Here is a 16,438-nt window from a genome sequence, read left to right as displayed (position 1 = left end):
TTTGTCGACAGCTATCCGGTCTTTCAAGGCCTGCAGCTCCGCTCGCAGCTCCTCCATGACGACAGCGGCAAAGGGAATCCCCGGAATCCCGTGATGACGTCAGCCACCGAACACCTGATCCAGCCGCTGCTTTGGTTTACGTGTCAGACTCCGGCCGCCTCCACTCCGTAACGCAACGATCCTGCTCACAGCGCCAAATGTAGCCGGTTCCTTCCGCAGGTGCGTGCCACGACGGCAGAAACAAGAGCGAAGACAATAGAAAGGTTCAAGCCCTTTTATTTTTATATTGTCAAACCAAAGCAGCGGCACAGAGACAGCAACTCCACGACACGACACACCGCAAAACCGGAAACGGCCAAGTGTTACATCCCACACACACACCTGCTCTCCTTATATATTGTATCACGCCCCCCCAAACCAAATCCCCATTGGTCACAGTATTCAGAGATTAGTTAACTTAATGTTAATTTGTTTAAATTAAACTTAATAATAACTATTTCTTTTAAAAGGCTGCTAGAAGTTGAAGCTGGGGTAACTATGGTGCTCTGGGGTTCTGTCCTCTTTTCTCTTCTAATTCTACCTTTCTTCTCTTCTCTATTTTTGATCATCATTCATCATTTAGTTTTCCATGCCTCTGTTTGGTGCAATGATTCATGTATTGTCCCTCTTTCCCTCTTACACCTGGCTGTGGTTCCTGTCTCCGGCTCGACTCGCGCCCCTGACTGTCCCCCCAACCACGGCTGGATGAAGCTCGTCTGCTGGACTTTATATATGTAGTTGTAGATTTAGATAAGTTAATTCTTCTCTATGAGTTCTGGTAAATCGCCTGTCCGTCCTGGGGGAGGATCCCTCCTTCATGTGGGCACCCCTGAGGTTTCTTCATTTTTTCGGGAATCCGTCTTTTTTAGGAGTTTTTCCTTACCGCGAAGGGGGGTCTAAGGGCAGGGATGCCAGTATAGCTTAGTCAGTTTGTTAGTTCATTTTAGAATTTTCCTATTGAACTCTTTGTATTCATGATCCGTTTGAGTTCATGTTTTACTTCGAAGCCCATCAAGACGACTGTTGTTGTGATTTTGGGCTATACAAATAAAATTGAACTGAATTGAAGTATCTTGTTGATTTTATGTGACATCTTACTTTAGAAAAAATCTAAAATCTTCACTATAATGTATCACTACAGCTGGTCTCCTCTGATGGTTCTCTTGTTTGGTCAGATGTGAAAGTTCAGCTGAACTCTGGTTTGGACCAAACAAGAGAACTCTGTTTTCCAGAATCAGGATCTCTGTTAAGCTGTGATTAACAACAACAGGAGAAAGTCTGAAAATGTGTCTCACTGTCAATGTTTCTATTGTCTGAACTTTATCACACTTTTGTTTTCCCCTCAGGATCAGGATTGTTCATTTCATTCTCAATGAGACAAAGATAAACACAGGAGGTGAGTAGGAGCTGCTGTTTTTCAGGTTTATCTTAACCCAGTGTTTTTTAACTTTTTTGAGCCACGGCACACTTTAACCTTGACAAAAATCCTGTGGCACACCAGCATCCAAAATAAAAAAAGGGGAAACTCTATAGTCTGTATTGATCTACAGTCCCTCCACAATCTCACGTGCATTTTTGTGATAATTGTGGCAGAAAAAGCTGGAATTGGCAGCGGATTTTTTTCCCAAAAGATTTAATAAAAGTTAAGTTAGAAAATTACTGTTTGATGTGTGTTTGTTGTTGTTTCAAGACGTCAAAGGAAGACTCATTGTGCGCTGAGACGCTGTCACTTTAACCCAATGCATCATGGGAGATGTAGTGATGTCAGACAGACTCTCGTCTCTGAGCTTCATGGTTTTGTTCACTTGTTCCACGGTCTGACACCAGATTCTGTGGAAAGAAAAAGACAAGCTTTAGATGGTATTTTTGTTAGAACTGAGAGACTTTATGAGCAGAATCAGAACAAGGAAGTGATGATTTTAACCTCTTCTGATTGGTCAGACTGATGACATGTGATTAAACCTCCAAGAATGATTAACAGAGACAGTTTAAGGGGCGGGGCTTTTCCAAAAACAGCTGAAGCTGCAGCTATATTGCATTACCGTCATTCTTATCAAAGTGTCTTTAATAGAATCAAATAAACACAAAGCAAAAAGCATTTTATTATCTTTTATATTCCTTACTACTCAGTGTTTTATCAGGGCCTGTTTGGATGAACACTGAGCTGAAATCCTGGAGATGGAAAATGTTTTTAGATCAGTTATGAGCAGCACACTGGTTGAAAAACACTGTCATAAACACATCATCAGCATAGAAAATGTGCAGCAGTGCAGCATCTTCTCACAGTGATATGTTGTTATTTCTGACAGAAGGTCTGAAGGATCTGATGGATAAAGGCGTGTTTGAAAAACACTTCTGCTTGCCCGAGGTGAGTCTGATCCAGAGAAAACTGCTGCTCTGTGGAAAGTTGAGGCTCTAATGGTTTGAAAAAGAAACTCAGACTTGGATTTGATCCTTAGAGAAGATTGAAGTCTAAACAAGAGTTCCCATCAAACTTGACTTGGATCAGAAACTTCAACTGGGCTCCTCTGAGACTTGTTTTAGTCTCAAACTTTAAGGAGTAAAAATTTGACTTTAAACTCAATAATGACTGTCTTGAAGACTTAACCTTGATCTGAACTTGTGGCTTAAAATTCATCTGAAAAACTAAAGACATGAGTGAAACTCTTGATAAAAGATTTGAGACACGAAAGACTAAAGATTTCTTCATGAGTCTAGTTTAAATGACTAAAACCTTAACTTGTTACTTGGACTCAGAACAAAGAGATAAACGGACCTGAACTTGAAAACTTGACATCTGACTCGAACTGGGAAAGCTGAGACATGACATGTACTTGTTAAAAATCATGAACAAAATATCCTTTTCAGATCTTTTAAAGTTATCACTAAAGAACCGGTTGATGTTCGGACTTTTGTTGAAAATGTACATTTTTTTGTTTACATAAGTGAGGTTAAAGTCATGTGACTTCAGACCACACCCCTACAATGGTCGTTATAAAATGATGGTGTCCTAACACGAGTAACAAAAGAGATTAGATTAAAAATCATTTAAAGCTAAAAGAGGGCTTTTGGTGTGAAAGAAAGATCATTCTAAAAATAAACCAAAACTGAATGGAAAACATAACAGTACTCATGATTGGGATTATTCTCTTTAAGGAAAATCATCAGGAGGAGCTAAAGGATTGGGTGAATTGGAAGAAACCTTTCTATAAACAACCGTTCAAAAAGATCCGGTGAGTCCTCGTCTCCAACTGGGTTTGGATCTTTAACTGTGGTTCTCTTGCAGAGTCCTGACAAACAATCTCATCATTTTGTAGCAGAATTGTTCACTCATCCATCTTCTGTAGCAGGACTGTTCATTACGTTGTTTTGTGGGTAGATCGCAGGCCATCCAAAAATAAATTTACAAAAAAAATATATTTTAAGTCACGTGAGTCACATGAAGAACAGTCAATTGAGCACCCTCTCAATCTTCACTGCACATGCGTGTTTAAAGTCCCCCTACGATAAAAATCATGTTTTTTTATATGTTTTCTTATGAGAGAAACCAATTGTAATACAAATTATTTAATTTTTGCAGTTCTAAGTATTTCTCCTTTTAAATCGCTGTCACTCAAACTATCCCAAAGACGCTCGGTTTGAATTACCGAGCTGTTGTGACGTCACAATGGCCCAGTACTGCATGCTCTGCATGCTGCATGCTCATTGCACAAACTCTCTGATCTGCCAAGAGCTCAGGTGTGAGAGAAGAGAATACGGCAAATTACTGCATTGCCTGCACATATTTTAAGTGCGTCCACATATTTAAAATGAAACTTCAAGTTAAAGTCCCAAATGTGGTCTCTGCATTTGTTTGCATTTCTCTCTGACTGAGTTTGAAGGTTTGCTGTCCTGCATTAACCAGAGAGGGTAAAAATGAAAACAAGAATAAAATCAGGGGATCTTTTTTTATTATTGCCTCAATGTAAATACGAGCAGTGCCTTTGCCCAGTAGCTGGGTCGGGTAGTGTTGGGCGATTTGGTTCAGATGGGTACCAAGTTGTGCTGTGCTGCTGAAATTGCTCTGCTGTCAGACTTTTGCGCTGCACTTGTCGCTCAAATCGTGCTGCAGGACCCGCATCTGCTGCACGAATCACGTTCAGTGTGAACCCAGCTCTACCCCAGCCCGTAATCCTAAAATTAACCCTTCCTTTTGGTCCATGCAGACACGAAAAAAGTTCTGTACTCGCTGCATGGACTTGGAAATTATGTGCGAATAGTCACTTTCTTTCTGGCATTTCATTTTATTTACTGTGTAAATAAATGCTGAGACAGTCAGTCGATGTCGCTTGACCCCCCCCCCCCCCCCAGTACTTTTATCTCAACTGGAATCTGTGATTTCATGGAGATTTTGTAAAATTTTTGCATAAAACAAATAAAGTTGGGGGGAAAAACCTGCTCCTCCAAGCAGAGACAGAAATCCCAACTTCCATTAAAAAATAGGAAACCTAGAACAGAATGTAGATGCAACATTATTTTGGGCCTGGACCTTTGCTTAGTCTAAAGGCCTGTTCACACCGGGACGAATTTCGCCGGCGATTTTCGCCGACGTTTAACGCCTCGTGACTAAACAAAGGGGCCCCAATGAGAGTGTGCACACCGACGCGAAAAAACGCCAGGCGTTAAAGCGTCAAAAAAAAAAAACGCCTCGGGTTCGTTTTTTTTTTTCGACGCGTCGCGTCGAAATCTACTCGACCAATGAGAACGGCGCTTTTGCTCACGTGTCTGGAGCTTCTGAAGTTACAGTAAAACACAACTTGGGGGCGCTCAAACACAAAACTGCCTTGCTGAGCACACATACCAGCGAAGAAGATAGACGCCAAGTAGCGTCTACACAGCCGCGAAGCAATAATGACGGACATTCTTAAATATCCTCTTACCAAGTACCAGTTGGAGCTACTGATGCTTGAAATATTCATGTTTTCTTTGTATGATTCTGACAAGCGCGTAAATACTTGCTCTCTTCTTCTGAGTGAAAAGCGACTTTAAGAAGCGTAAAGTTGCGCAGCGCCACCTTGTGTACAGGAGTATTTCTGTTTTACATTAAGCGCCATCTAATGTCAGGGAATGAAATTGCATGTTCACTCCACTCATCGTCAGCGAAAATCGCCTGGGTGTGAACACAAAAAACGTGGCGAAAAACGCTGGCGAATAACGCCTGGCGAATATTCGTCCCGGTGTGTACGGGCCTTTACATAAAAAAACAATCAGGAAGTGTTTGAAGAAACCTTGAAGTCTTTGGTTTACTGACTGTTGTCTTATCCAGACGGCCACAAGAACATCAGGATAGCAGGATAATATTTTATTTTGAACACAGTAAACCCTTGTTTTCCGCGGGGGATACGTTCCAAAAAGAACCCGTGATAGGCAAAATCCGTGAAGTAGAAACCTTTTTTTTTTAACAATTATTATACAATTAAATTCTCTATTATACATTGAAAAGAAGGAACAAACCGTTTTACAGGCTCAAGCATTTGTTTCACAAATGTACTGTCAAATAATAGCTTTAATCATTATTGTGAACAGAAGGCTTCAAATCGCGGAGATTAGCCCCGCCCACTGCGACCCGAGAGTAATTGGATTAAACGGGAGAAAATTTAAAATGATTATTAAAAACATACAAAGTACGGTCGGACAAATAGTGACTCGGGTGTATTTCACTGCTCTTGAGCCGCTGCATCCTGACTCTGCTCTGCAGTGTTTTCTCCCTTTGAAGCCCGCGGTGCAGCTGTGTTTGATCGGGAGAAGAACACAGTGATTGACAGTTGTTGTTGTTGTCGCTCTTTTTTCTATGGGTTATAGAGAAACTCGAAATTGTAAGATGATTTGCACGTATCTGTTGTAAATTTGGTGAGCTGTTTTACCTACGTGTACATATTAAACTGCTACGTTATTGACGCACAGGTAGAGAAGTGGAGTGACCTTTTAGCCAATCGGAATGTAGAACACAATGCACGATGCAAATCCGTGAAGTAGCGAAACCGTGAAAAGTAAACCGTGTTATAGAGAGGGATCACTGTATATACTTTTTAGAAAAAAAAGTCAGAAAAGAAGTGAGAAGAAAAATTGTAGTAAATCTTCGTCCCCATGTCCTATACCAAACCTATTACCACACCCTACATGTACATGTACATCTACACCCTAAAAACGCTTAAAAAAAAGATTAAAACCCCACAGAGGATCACACAACTCACGCTGTGTTAAAGGCCAGAAAATAAAATTTTGTTTTAAGACGGGACTTACAGCATTCCACAGAGGGCGCCGTTCTGACATGAGGAGGCAAAGCGTTCCACATCTTAGGACCGATAACACAGAATGCTCAGTCTCTAGTTTTGAGCCTCGTCATGGGCTCCACACGCTGGAGCCGGCCCTCTGACCTCAGAGTACGTGCTAGTTTATAAATCTAAATGAGGTCAGAGATTAATTTTGGAGCCAGTCCATGTAGAGCTTTAAAAAAACAATAAAATATTAAAATTAATCCTAAAATTAACAGGAAGCCAGTGCAAAGACGCAAGAATGGGTGTGATGTGCTGGATTTTTCGATTCCTTTTAAAAGCCAACCAGACTCTGACGTCCCCCACACAGTTAAGTAAAGGCTGCTACCATTATTTTTAACAATGGGCATGTACAGTTGGCAGTCATCTGCATAAAAATTATATGACAGGCCATGTTTCTTAAAACTTTCACATAAAGGAAGCAGGTATAAAGAAAAGAGTATTGGTCCTAAAATTGAACCCTGGGGGACTCCAGAAAGTAGTGGAGTAGAGGACAAAGTGGAGTCCCCCAGCCTAACCGTAAAGGACTGCTCTGACAGGTAAGATTTATACCAGTTTAGGGCGGCCCTTTACGGTTAGGCTGGGGGGCTTGTTTACATTTTCTAAAACCAAGTTTGATAAATACTTTGCTTTTTCGGCCGTGACAGTATTGGTATTTCCTCCAACTGTTTTCAAGAATTTCATGTGAGACCTGCAGATGATCGTGTTTCCATTTGCGCTCTGCTCTATGGCACAGACGCCGAGCATGATATCATTGAGCCAAGGCTCCTGCCTCCGTGTCTGATGAGTGGCTTTTAATGGAGCAATAAAATCTAAAACGTTACTGCATGTTTAAATAAAAGAATTCATCAACTCTTCTGGGCTCCTGACCGCATGAGGACAGTCGTGAGACTGCATTGATGCAGAGAGGAGGGAATGGCAGCCGTCTCCGTCCTAATGGAGCGACTCAGACAAACGGGACCCAAGACTTTTACATCATGGTGCATATTTAAAGCAAACATAACAGGACTATGGTCCGATAATAAATAAGCACCCACTGAGACATTGTCCTCCGGAAAACCATAACACAAGGTCCAAGGTATGCCCACAGGTTTATCCAGTGACATGCTGTGTTTGATTGAAAGCCTTGACTAAGTCTTAAAAATCTTTAACTCTTAACTTCAAAGGACAGTAAAGATGCACGTTCAGGTCCCCAACAGTCATACTGAGTCAATATATGAGCCTCAAAGTTAGAAAGTTCCCCAATAAAGTTTATGTTGGGCTTTGGTGGGCTGTACACGACAGAACACCATTATTGGGTTTGCCTGATGTAGCTCAAAAAAGCTCAGTTTAAATGAGTAGAAAGACGCTGGTGATCAAATCCTGAGATCAAAACAGTTCTTCAGGACCATGGGTAGGCCTCCGCCAGGACCTGTGGACCATGGAGCATTAATAAAAGTACAGTCTGGAGGTACATGCTCCCAAAAGGCGGCTGACTCACTGGTGTTGATCCACCTTTCAGTCAAAAACAACAAATCCAGTCCCTTGGACTTGAAGAAATCTTTCAGACAAAAGTCTCATTTCCAATAGACCTTGCATTCAGAAGAGTAGATTGGGTTTGCTTTTATTGTCATTATCCATTGTACAATGACCATCGTGATGTCGTCAGCAAATTTGATGATGCTGTTTTCGGCTGGACTGCAGTCATGTGTGTAGACGCAGCACAGCAGGGGGCTTAGCACACAGCCCTGTGGGGCGCCGATGCTCAGTGTGAAGGTGGAGGAGAGGTGGGAGCTGAGTCTCACAGTCTGTGATCGGTTTGTGAGGAAGATGTTAATCCAATTGAATCAGTTAGTTCAAAAGTGGCTAATTTTTCCAAATAGAGATATTATATGTTCTATGGTGGTCCAACACTGTTCCTGTGTGTGTCTCCAGCTCCTGATGGTGGAATAAGTCTCAGTCTGTCTGCTGGAAGCAGTCCTGTATGGTTAGGGCATCATTAGGCCAGACTGTGATGGTCTTTGTGGTGAGCCTGGATTGGCGTATGAGGGGGGTGTAGGCCGGGAAGAGCAAAAGGGAAAGATGGTCTGACTGCCCGAGGTGGGGGAGGGTCATGGCTCTGTATGCATGTTTGATGTTAGTGACGTGATCCAGAGTGTTCTCCCCCCTTGTAGAACACTTCACGTGCTGGTAGAACTTCAGGGAAACAGTCTTTAAGTTGTCCTTATTAAAGTCTCCTGCCACAATATGAACGCCATCGGGGTTAGCCCGCTGCTGTTTGTTTATGGCGTTCAGCAGGAGAGAGAGCGCTGTGTTTACGTTGGCGTCTGGCGGGATCTACACAGCCGTGATGATAACAACAGTCAGCTCTCCTGGAAGAAAAAAAAGGCCAACATCTAAGACATAAACTCGATGTCTAGGAGCAAGGGCACAACGCCCAGACCGCCTCCAGCAGTCTGACTATTGCTTGCAGCCAAACGCCGACAGGAAGAGACGTGCGCAGAGAGAGATACCGCTTGTAGCAGTCAATATAATCCAGAGGAATTGAAGAGGAACACAACATGCCGACTGAGAGTACCAGCCAGGCTTTCAGTTTTACAAGTCGACCAGATCGTACTCCATGGCATTTGCGCTTTTTGGGGATCTGCACCTTGATGCGGAGGAAACAGTCTGGCATATGTGTCGACTGGTAGAATCAGTCTGACGTGGGTTTAGCGCTGTAGAGTATGCATGAGTCATAGTTTCTTCTAATATTTAACAACTCTTCACGATTACAAGAGAGTCAATGGTCCTCGTGAAAAAAGTATAAAACAATGTATTATACAAAAAGCTGAGCAGAGCCAAGCAGCGAACAGCCTCCCCGGCGCCATCTTGGTCATAAAGGTGATCATTTTTATTGTTATTATTATTTTGCAGTTTTTTTCTCTGTTCAATTGTGTTTTCTTCATTTGTGTGTTTTTGGGAGAAGGATAAATGTATTTAGACCACCTTGTTTTATTTTTTATGTTTAAAAAAAAGTTATTTGATGACAATTTTGATTTTAGATTTCACTAATGAAAGTCGTTTTGCTGCCATTTTTGGTCAATTCACATTTTAGCTCATGAATTTTGGAAAGCTTCTTTTCCCATGGAAGTTGTAAATGTGTTTATTCTTTTCTAAAATTTGATCATCTGAGTAAACAACAGCAGATGGTTGACGTGGTCAAACACTTTCCCAACATTTACATAGATACAACAGTTGCCAACATTTTGACAAACTGTCAAAAAGATCAGTTTACTGTGTCCGAAAGCAGAGAGTCTTAGAACTATTTCAGATGAAATGATATGTTATGGTTGAAATCTTTTTGTTTTTGTACAGGAAACACTTTGGGGAGAAGGTGGCCCTGTATTACCTGTGGCAGAGCTGGTACACCACTTTTCTGATTCCAGCTGCTGTTTTGGGCCTTCTGGTGTTCCTGTGTGGCATGGCATTTTTTGACAACAACCCTCTCATGTGAGTCAGATACAGGCGTGTGAATCGGACTCACGCTTTTTGCTGTGAGTAATGCTTGAGGAAATGTTTTATGAGCATTGACAAAATTATCTTTGTTTGTCCTAAAATGTGTGCAAAAATATTCCAAATGGGCCTTACTAACACACTAATACACAGTAATCAAACTACTCTGTCTCACATTACTAAATCCTATAAAGGTCAGGTAACCTTAAATAATCAGATAAAGATAAGAAATGTGGTTGTCCATGCAGTCAGCCTGATTCTGACCACATTAACTGAAAAAAATTTTAGGAATTTTTAAAATTAAATTAAGATTTTAGAATTATTTAGTAAACTGTAACATAACCTATACACCACATCTTAGTATTTGGTTTTTAGAAAGTTTGTGGAAACCTTTCAGCTACTTCTATATATAAATATACAGAAAAAATATATATATAGAGAGAGAGAAGGTGGTTTCTCCTCCAAGCTTGGGTCTGGGAGCTTGAGGGTCCTGCAGGATCTTAGCTGTTCCTGCTCTTTTCTGGACTGAGAGGTCTGAGGTCTTTCCAGGTATCTGTTGTAGCCACTCCTCCAGCTTGGGGCTTACTGCCCCGAGTGCTCCAATTACCACAGGCACCACTGTCACCTTCACTTTCCAGGCTTTCTCCAGTTCTTCTCTGAGTCCCTGGTATTTCTCCAGTTTCTCATGTTCCTTCTTCCTGATGTTCCCATCGCTTGGCACTGCCACATCCACCACAATGGCTTTCCTCCATTGTTAGAGCCATTTTAAGCATTCTGAGACGTTTGTATTGAAATGTAGGTCAACTTTGGAGCCCAGCTGTTCTATTGGCTGAAGAGGTATGACGTAGGTGAGGAGGTTTGTTTTGGGCAGTTAGCGAAGCTGGAGAGCTAGAAAGCGCACTCGTTTTTGACCGTACTTGAAAGTTCTTTTGTTTATATGTTTTTTGTATTTACATTTTTGTAACAACTTTCCTGGGAATTAAACGAAGAACTTGAACTGTGGAAGTTCATTAAAGAAGGACGCGTCAACTATAAGCTGTGACTCTACAGCTTAAGTGTGTATTACAGATATTAGACGGATCCACACTTACATCCTTTATTTATCCTTTGGAGGTGTTTCCCATTCTGACCTTGGGGTTTCCAGTTCATATTCTGCACACATATTCCTGTATATTATTCCAGCCACTTGATTGTGGCGCTCCATGTATGCTTTATCTGCCAGCATCTTACACCCTACAGTTATGTGCTGGATTGTTTCAGGCGCCTCTTTGCACAGCCTACACCTTGGGTCTTGTCTGGTGTGGTAGATCTGAGCCTCTATCGCTCTGGTGCTCAGGGCTTGTTCCTGAGCTGCCAGCCCTTTCTAGCCATTGGTAGGACTTCTTGATATCAGCCACTTCAGTTATGGTCCGGTGGTAAATCCCATGCAGGGGTTTGTCCTCCCATGAGGATCTGCCTAACCCTCAATGCTTCATTCACAGTTTCCAGTAGACTTTCAGTCGGTACATCACTTAACCGTTGTAGCTGGTATCAGGGTTGCCTAGTGTTCATTCTAGACATGATCTTGTCTTTCAGGTCAGTTGCTGCCTCGCTCAGCGTATCTGTGGTTGTTGGGGCCGTGTACCCAATCTCAGTGTGGTATAGCCTCCTCTCTGACTTTTTGTTTTGGCTCTCCCGTGGTATTGCCATTGTACTGTAGCGTTTCAATCTCAAGTTGTGACAGGTGGATGTTCGAGCATTGGGCTACCAGTTGTTTGGCAGTTAGCCTTGATTGTGGGTTTCGAAGCATCCATTCATTACTTGAGTAGTATCATCCTAACAGAGCCTTGTTCTCACATGTAGTCCATTTACGTCTTGTTCCAGTAGCCCACTTTCCATCAGGGTGCTCTGGTCCCCCAGTACCTGACGCAAACCTTGTTTGGCCGGGTGACGTCTGCGCCGGCATGACATGTGGTCATATCACCCTCACTGGGTGTTATTAATAACTCGCCCAAGGACCCTCACTGGGTGATATTAATTGTTATTGCCACATTTCCATGCTAATTGATCAATCTTCCTTGCCATTTCTATTAATTGTTCATTAATTGTTCATTGTTCATTACCCAGCCAGGCACCACTGTCACCTTCACTTTCCAGGCTTTCTCCAGTTCTTCTCTGAGTCCCTGGTATTTCTCCAGTTTTTCATGTTCCTTCTTCCTGATGTTATAATATATATATATATATATATATATATATATATATATATATATATATATATATATATATATATATATATATATATATATATATATATATATATATATATTCTCACATCTAGTCCATTTCCGTCTAGCCTGGAAAGTGAAGGTGACAGTGGTGCCTGTGGTAATTGGAGCACTCGGGGCAGTAACCCCCAAGCTGGAGGAGTGGCTACAACAGATACCTGGAAAGACCTCAGACCTCTCAGTCCAGAAAAGAACAGGAACAGCTAAGATACTGCAGGACCCTCAAGCTCCCAGGCCTCTGGTAGAGGACCCCAGCTTGGAGGAGAAACCACCCGCAGAGGGGCGTTTTTATATATATATATATATATATATATATATATATATATATATATATATATATATATATATATATATATATATATATATATATATATATATTTCCACAAACTTTCTTAAACCTTTGAGTGGATTAAACTAAATGGTTTTATTGCTCAGTAAGATTTAGATAAAGATATGCATCTGTTAAAGTTGCTGAAAACGTCTCCATTCTATCACCATTGTGGCTTTGATGCCGTAGAAGATTTTTTTTCTTAAAAAATCCAATTTTGTTGAATAGACACAAACCACATTCATGTCTGGTTGAATTAAGTTAAAGTTTTCATTCATTGCTTTTAACTTTTAAATGTCGGTCATGTTTAAGTCTGTTACCATGCAGATTTAAAGTCTCATGGCTCATGATGTAAATCTGAAAAGAATCATATAGTCTGTTAACCTATTTTGAATGAAAATGCACGTTTTTTTATTTGTTTTTTAATCTCCAGTGAGGAGGTTTGTGACTCCAACATCACCATGTGTCCTCGTTGTGAGAAAACATGTCCTTTATGGAACCTGAAGGACACTTGCACCTATGCAAAGGTGAATCTGATTGGTTCTTCTGTTGTGTTCCACCAGCATATGTTATAAGAAGCTGATTAATATACAGTGGTGGACAAAATTGTTGGTACCGCTCAGTTAAAGAAAGTCCACAATGCTCACTGAAATGACCTGAAATATTCAAAAGTAACAATAAATTAAAATTTATTGAAAATTAAATAATCAAAATCAGCCATTACTTTTGAGTTGTTGATTAACAGAATTATTTCAAATAACAAACTAGACAAAAACGATTGTACTTCCGTAAAAGACTGAGAACTAATTACCCAGGAGGTCATGATGAACTCAGGTTTGTCCTTTAATTGACATCACAGCTGTTTTCAAACCCATAATCAGTCTGTCTGCCTATTTAAAGGGAGACAAATAGTCACGTTGCTGTTTGGTGAAAAGGTGTGAACCACACTGAACATGGTTAACAGAGCGCCAAGGAGAGAATTGTTCCAGAACATTAGAAACACAATTATAGACAAACATGGTAAAGGTAAAGGCTATAAAACCATCTCTAAGCAGCTTGAAGTTCCTGTGACCACAGTGGTACATATTATTCAGAAGTTTAAGACCCACGGGACAGTAGCCAACCTCCTTGGACGAAGAGGAAGAAGAAAATTGATGACAAATTGAGGAGACGGATAGTTGGAACTGTCTCCAAAGAGCCCAGAACAACCTCCAAAGACATTAAAGGTGAACTCCTAGATCAAGGTACATCAGTGTCAGATGGCACCATTGGTGGTTGTTTGAGTGGACTTCATGGGAGACGACCAAGAAGGACACCACTGTTGAAAGGAAATCATAAAAAAGCAAGACTGGAATTTACAAAAATGCATGTTGACAAGCCACAAAGCTTCTGGGAAAATGTCCTTTGGACAGATGAGACAAAACCAGAGCTTTTTGGTAAGGCCCATCAGCTCTATGTTGGTAGACTCAAAAATGAAGCATCCAACCAAAAGAACACTGTCCCTACTGTGAAACATGGAGGAGGCTCAGTTCTGTTTTGGGGCTGCTTTGCTGCATCTGGCACAGGGGGTCTTGAAATGTGCTGCCTAGTGTCAGAAAGCTTGGTCTCAGTTGCAGGTCATGGCCCATGGGTCTTCCAACAGGACAACGATCCAAAACACACGGCCAAAAACCCAGAAGAATGGCTCAGAGAAAAGCGTTGGACTATTCTGAAGTGGATTCTATGAGCCCAGATCTGAATCCCATTGAACATCAGTGGAAGGAGCTGAAACATGCCATTTGGAGAAGACAGCCGTCAATCCTGAGACAACTGGAGCAGTTTGCTCATGAGGAGTGGGCCAAAATACCTGTGGACAGGTGCAGAAGGCTCATTGACAAATACAGAAACGGTTTCATTGCAGTGATTGCCTCAAAAGGTTGTGCAACAAAATATGAAGTTATGGGAACCGTCATTTTTGTCCAGCCCTATTTCATTATTTATTTATTTATTTATTTTTAAATAATTCTGTTAATCAACAACTCAAAAGTAATGGCTGATTTTGATTATTTAATTTTCAATAAATTTTAATTTTTATTGTTACTTTTGAACGTTTCAAGTCATTTCAGGGAGCATTGTGGACTCTCTTTCTTTAATTGAGGGGTACCAACAATTTTGTCCACCACTGTATCAAAATATGCAGATGACACACACATTTATGCACAAGCTTCCAGGTTGCTGTGATTTAGGAACCATTATAGATAAAAAATTGAAATGTGGGAAGATGCCAGAGAGTCTGACGGGTGCCCAAGAAGAACTATAAAAAGAAGCCTGTTTGGATTGGAACCCAAGCCATCTCATTGTGGTGTAAAACAGCGGACAAGTGAATCCTTGTGAGGTTCACTTCTGCGCTTATTTGTTCGTCCAGGACAATACAATGTTGTGATTGTTCTGATTCTTGAACATTTTCCTCTATCTCTACAAGGTCCAATTTTGAAAAAGTTCAACCATCAAACTGTCTCTGCCAATCAAGTTTGCAGGCTCAAACATAAATAGTCTGTTTTTTTCTCCTACAGATCAGCTATTTGTTTGACAATTCAGCCACAGTGGCTTTTTCCCTTTTCATGGCCTTCTGGGGTAAGTCTTTATTTATTCATTTAAACTTTTTCATCCAGACAAAACAAATTATTTTCAACTGTGGCCTGACACAGTCTCTCAGCGAAACATGTTTGTGGTCATATTCTGATTGTCTGTTTATGGTTTTGTCTTTTGGAATTCTAGCCACTACATTACTGGAGCTTTGGAAGAGATACCGGGCAAAGCAAGTGTCCAAATGGGAAGTTTACGACTGGAATGAGGAAGAGGTTTGGCTCTCTGACCAATTTTATTCAAAATAACGTTTGTTAGGTCAAACTAGGTGAAACTGATGCTACAAGTTATATTAGGTTGAAGTAAATAAAACAAATGTACAAATGTATTAAAGTAAATCCCATTAAAGTTGAGAGAAAATGAATTTAAGTGAGTAAATAAAAAATAAAAGAAAGGAAAAAGGAATTGTAAGTCGTTAGTGGGTGCGGTTCCAATCAAAGTTCCAGCAGTGCGCACCAGAGCTGATTTGGACGAGGTGCATCCGTAGTGCCAGATTAGACGGAGCTTTCCTGGAGAAATTTATGATACGTTTCAATCCATTTCAAAAGCATTAAAATCACAGAGGCAGCCGGTAAGATTCTATAGTAATGCGGGGAATAGTAATGGCAATCCAGTGTGTGCTTCATCGTTGGCGGCCACGTCAGCGCAAATGTTTGTTTAGTCTGTCATTGAATGTTATTTGCTTTTTTTTTTAAATATTTATTTATTGCAGGTGTTCAATGAATTCTCATAGTTATGAAGTTCACTTTTTAGTTCAAAAACTTTTTATTTGACTTTTTTTAGGAATAAAGACAGACATAGTGCAAAGTCACAATGGCAAACAGCAGGACTTGACAGAAATAAAAATAATAAAAATAGAAATAAAATAATTACAATTTTAAAATACAACAAACAGAACAGAACCAAAAAAAGGGGAAAAAAAACAACCTTTCCCCTCCCATTCTGTCACTGCCAGCTCTCTATGGCAGGGTTCCAGCACAATGGCATCACATGCTGAGTTCGAAGCCGGCCTATGTTATACACAGTAATGTACCCTGGTTACCTCGCTCCCATATGTGCTGAAATTTCTCCAGAAAAGGGCCCCACATCTTCTGAAAGTTCCTGCTCGTATGATTGAGTGAGAACCTGATCTTCTCGAGTTGCAAACTAGACATGGTATCTGCCAACCATTGCTTGTGAGTCCTTCCACTTAACCAGGACTGCACGTCTGGCCAAGAGGGCGGCAAAAGACAAATTTTGTCGTTTTTCTCGGGTCTGAGTCACCCTCTCCTCAGTGATCCCAAACAGAGTGGTCAGATGGTTTGGCTGGAGAGAGACTTTAAGTATCCAGGATAAAGTTTGAAACACCTCCATCCAAAATCCGCTGAGGAAAGTACAATTTAAAAAAAAAAATA

The 16,438-nt window shown here is 40.9% G+C and overlaps 1 protein-coding gene across 9 annotated transcripts in view; it reads left to right on the top strand.

Annotated features, from left to right (window-relative positions):
• The window catches only part of LOC105357636 (uncharacterized), a 545,012-nt gene that overhangs the window by 220,144 nt on the left and 308,430 nt on the right, over positions 1-16,438 (top strand). For 8 of the 9 annotated variants that reach the window (XM_078944705.1, XM_078944708.1, XM_023953741.2 and 5 more), the window contains 7 exons: positions 1,386-1,435; positions 2,349-2,407; positions 3,196-3,272; positions 9,690-9,824; positions 12,853-12,946; positions 14,972-15,032; positions 15,177-15,259. In XM_078944705.1, the coding sequence (XP_078800831.1) occupies positions 1,386-1,435; positions 2,349-2,407; positions 3,196-3,272; positions 9,690-9,824; positions 12,853-12,946; positions 14,972-15,032; positions 15,177-15,259 (559 nt within the window). The remainder of the gene's footprint in view (positions 1-1,385; positions 1,436-2,348; positions 2,408-3,195; positions 3,273-9,689; positions 9,825-12,852; positions 12,947-14,971; positions 15,033-15,176; positions 15,260-16,438) is intronic. The other variant, XM_078944707.1, reaches the window with a different exon arrangement.

The sequence above is a fragment of the Oryzias latipes genome, chromosome 3, assembly GCF_053564925.1.
Source record: "Oryzias latipes strain Hd-rR chromosome 3, Olatipes_Hd-rR_3.1".
Taxonomy (NCBI): domain Eukaryota; kingdom Metazoa; phylum Chordata; class Actinopteri; order Beloniformes; family Adrianichthyidae; genus Oryzias; species Oryzias latipes.
The sequence above is the reverse complement of the archived record's forward strand: the minus strand, read 5'-3'. Positions and strand labels throughout refer to the sequence as shown.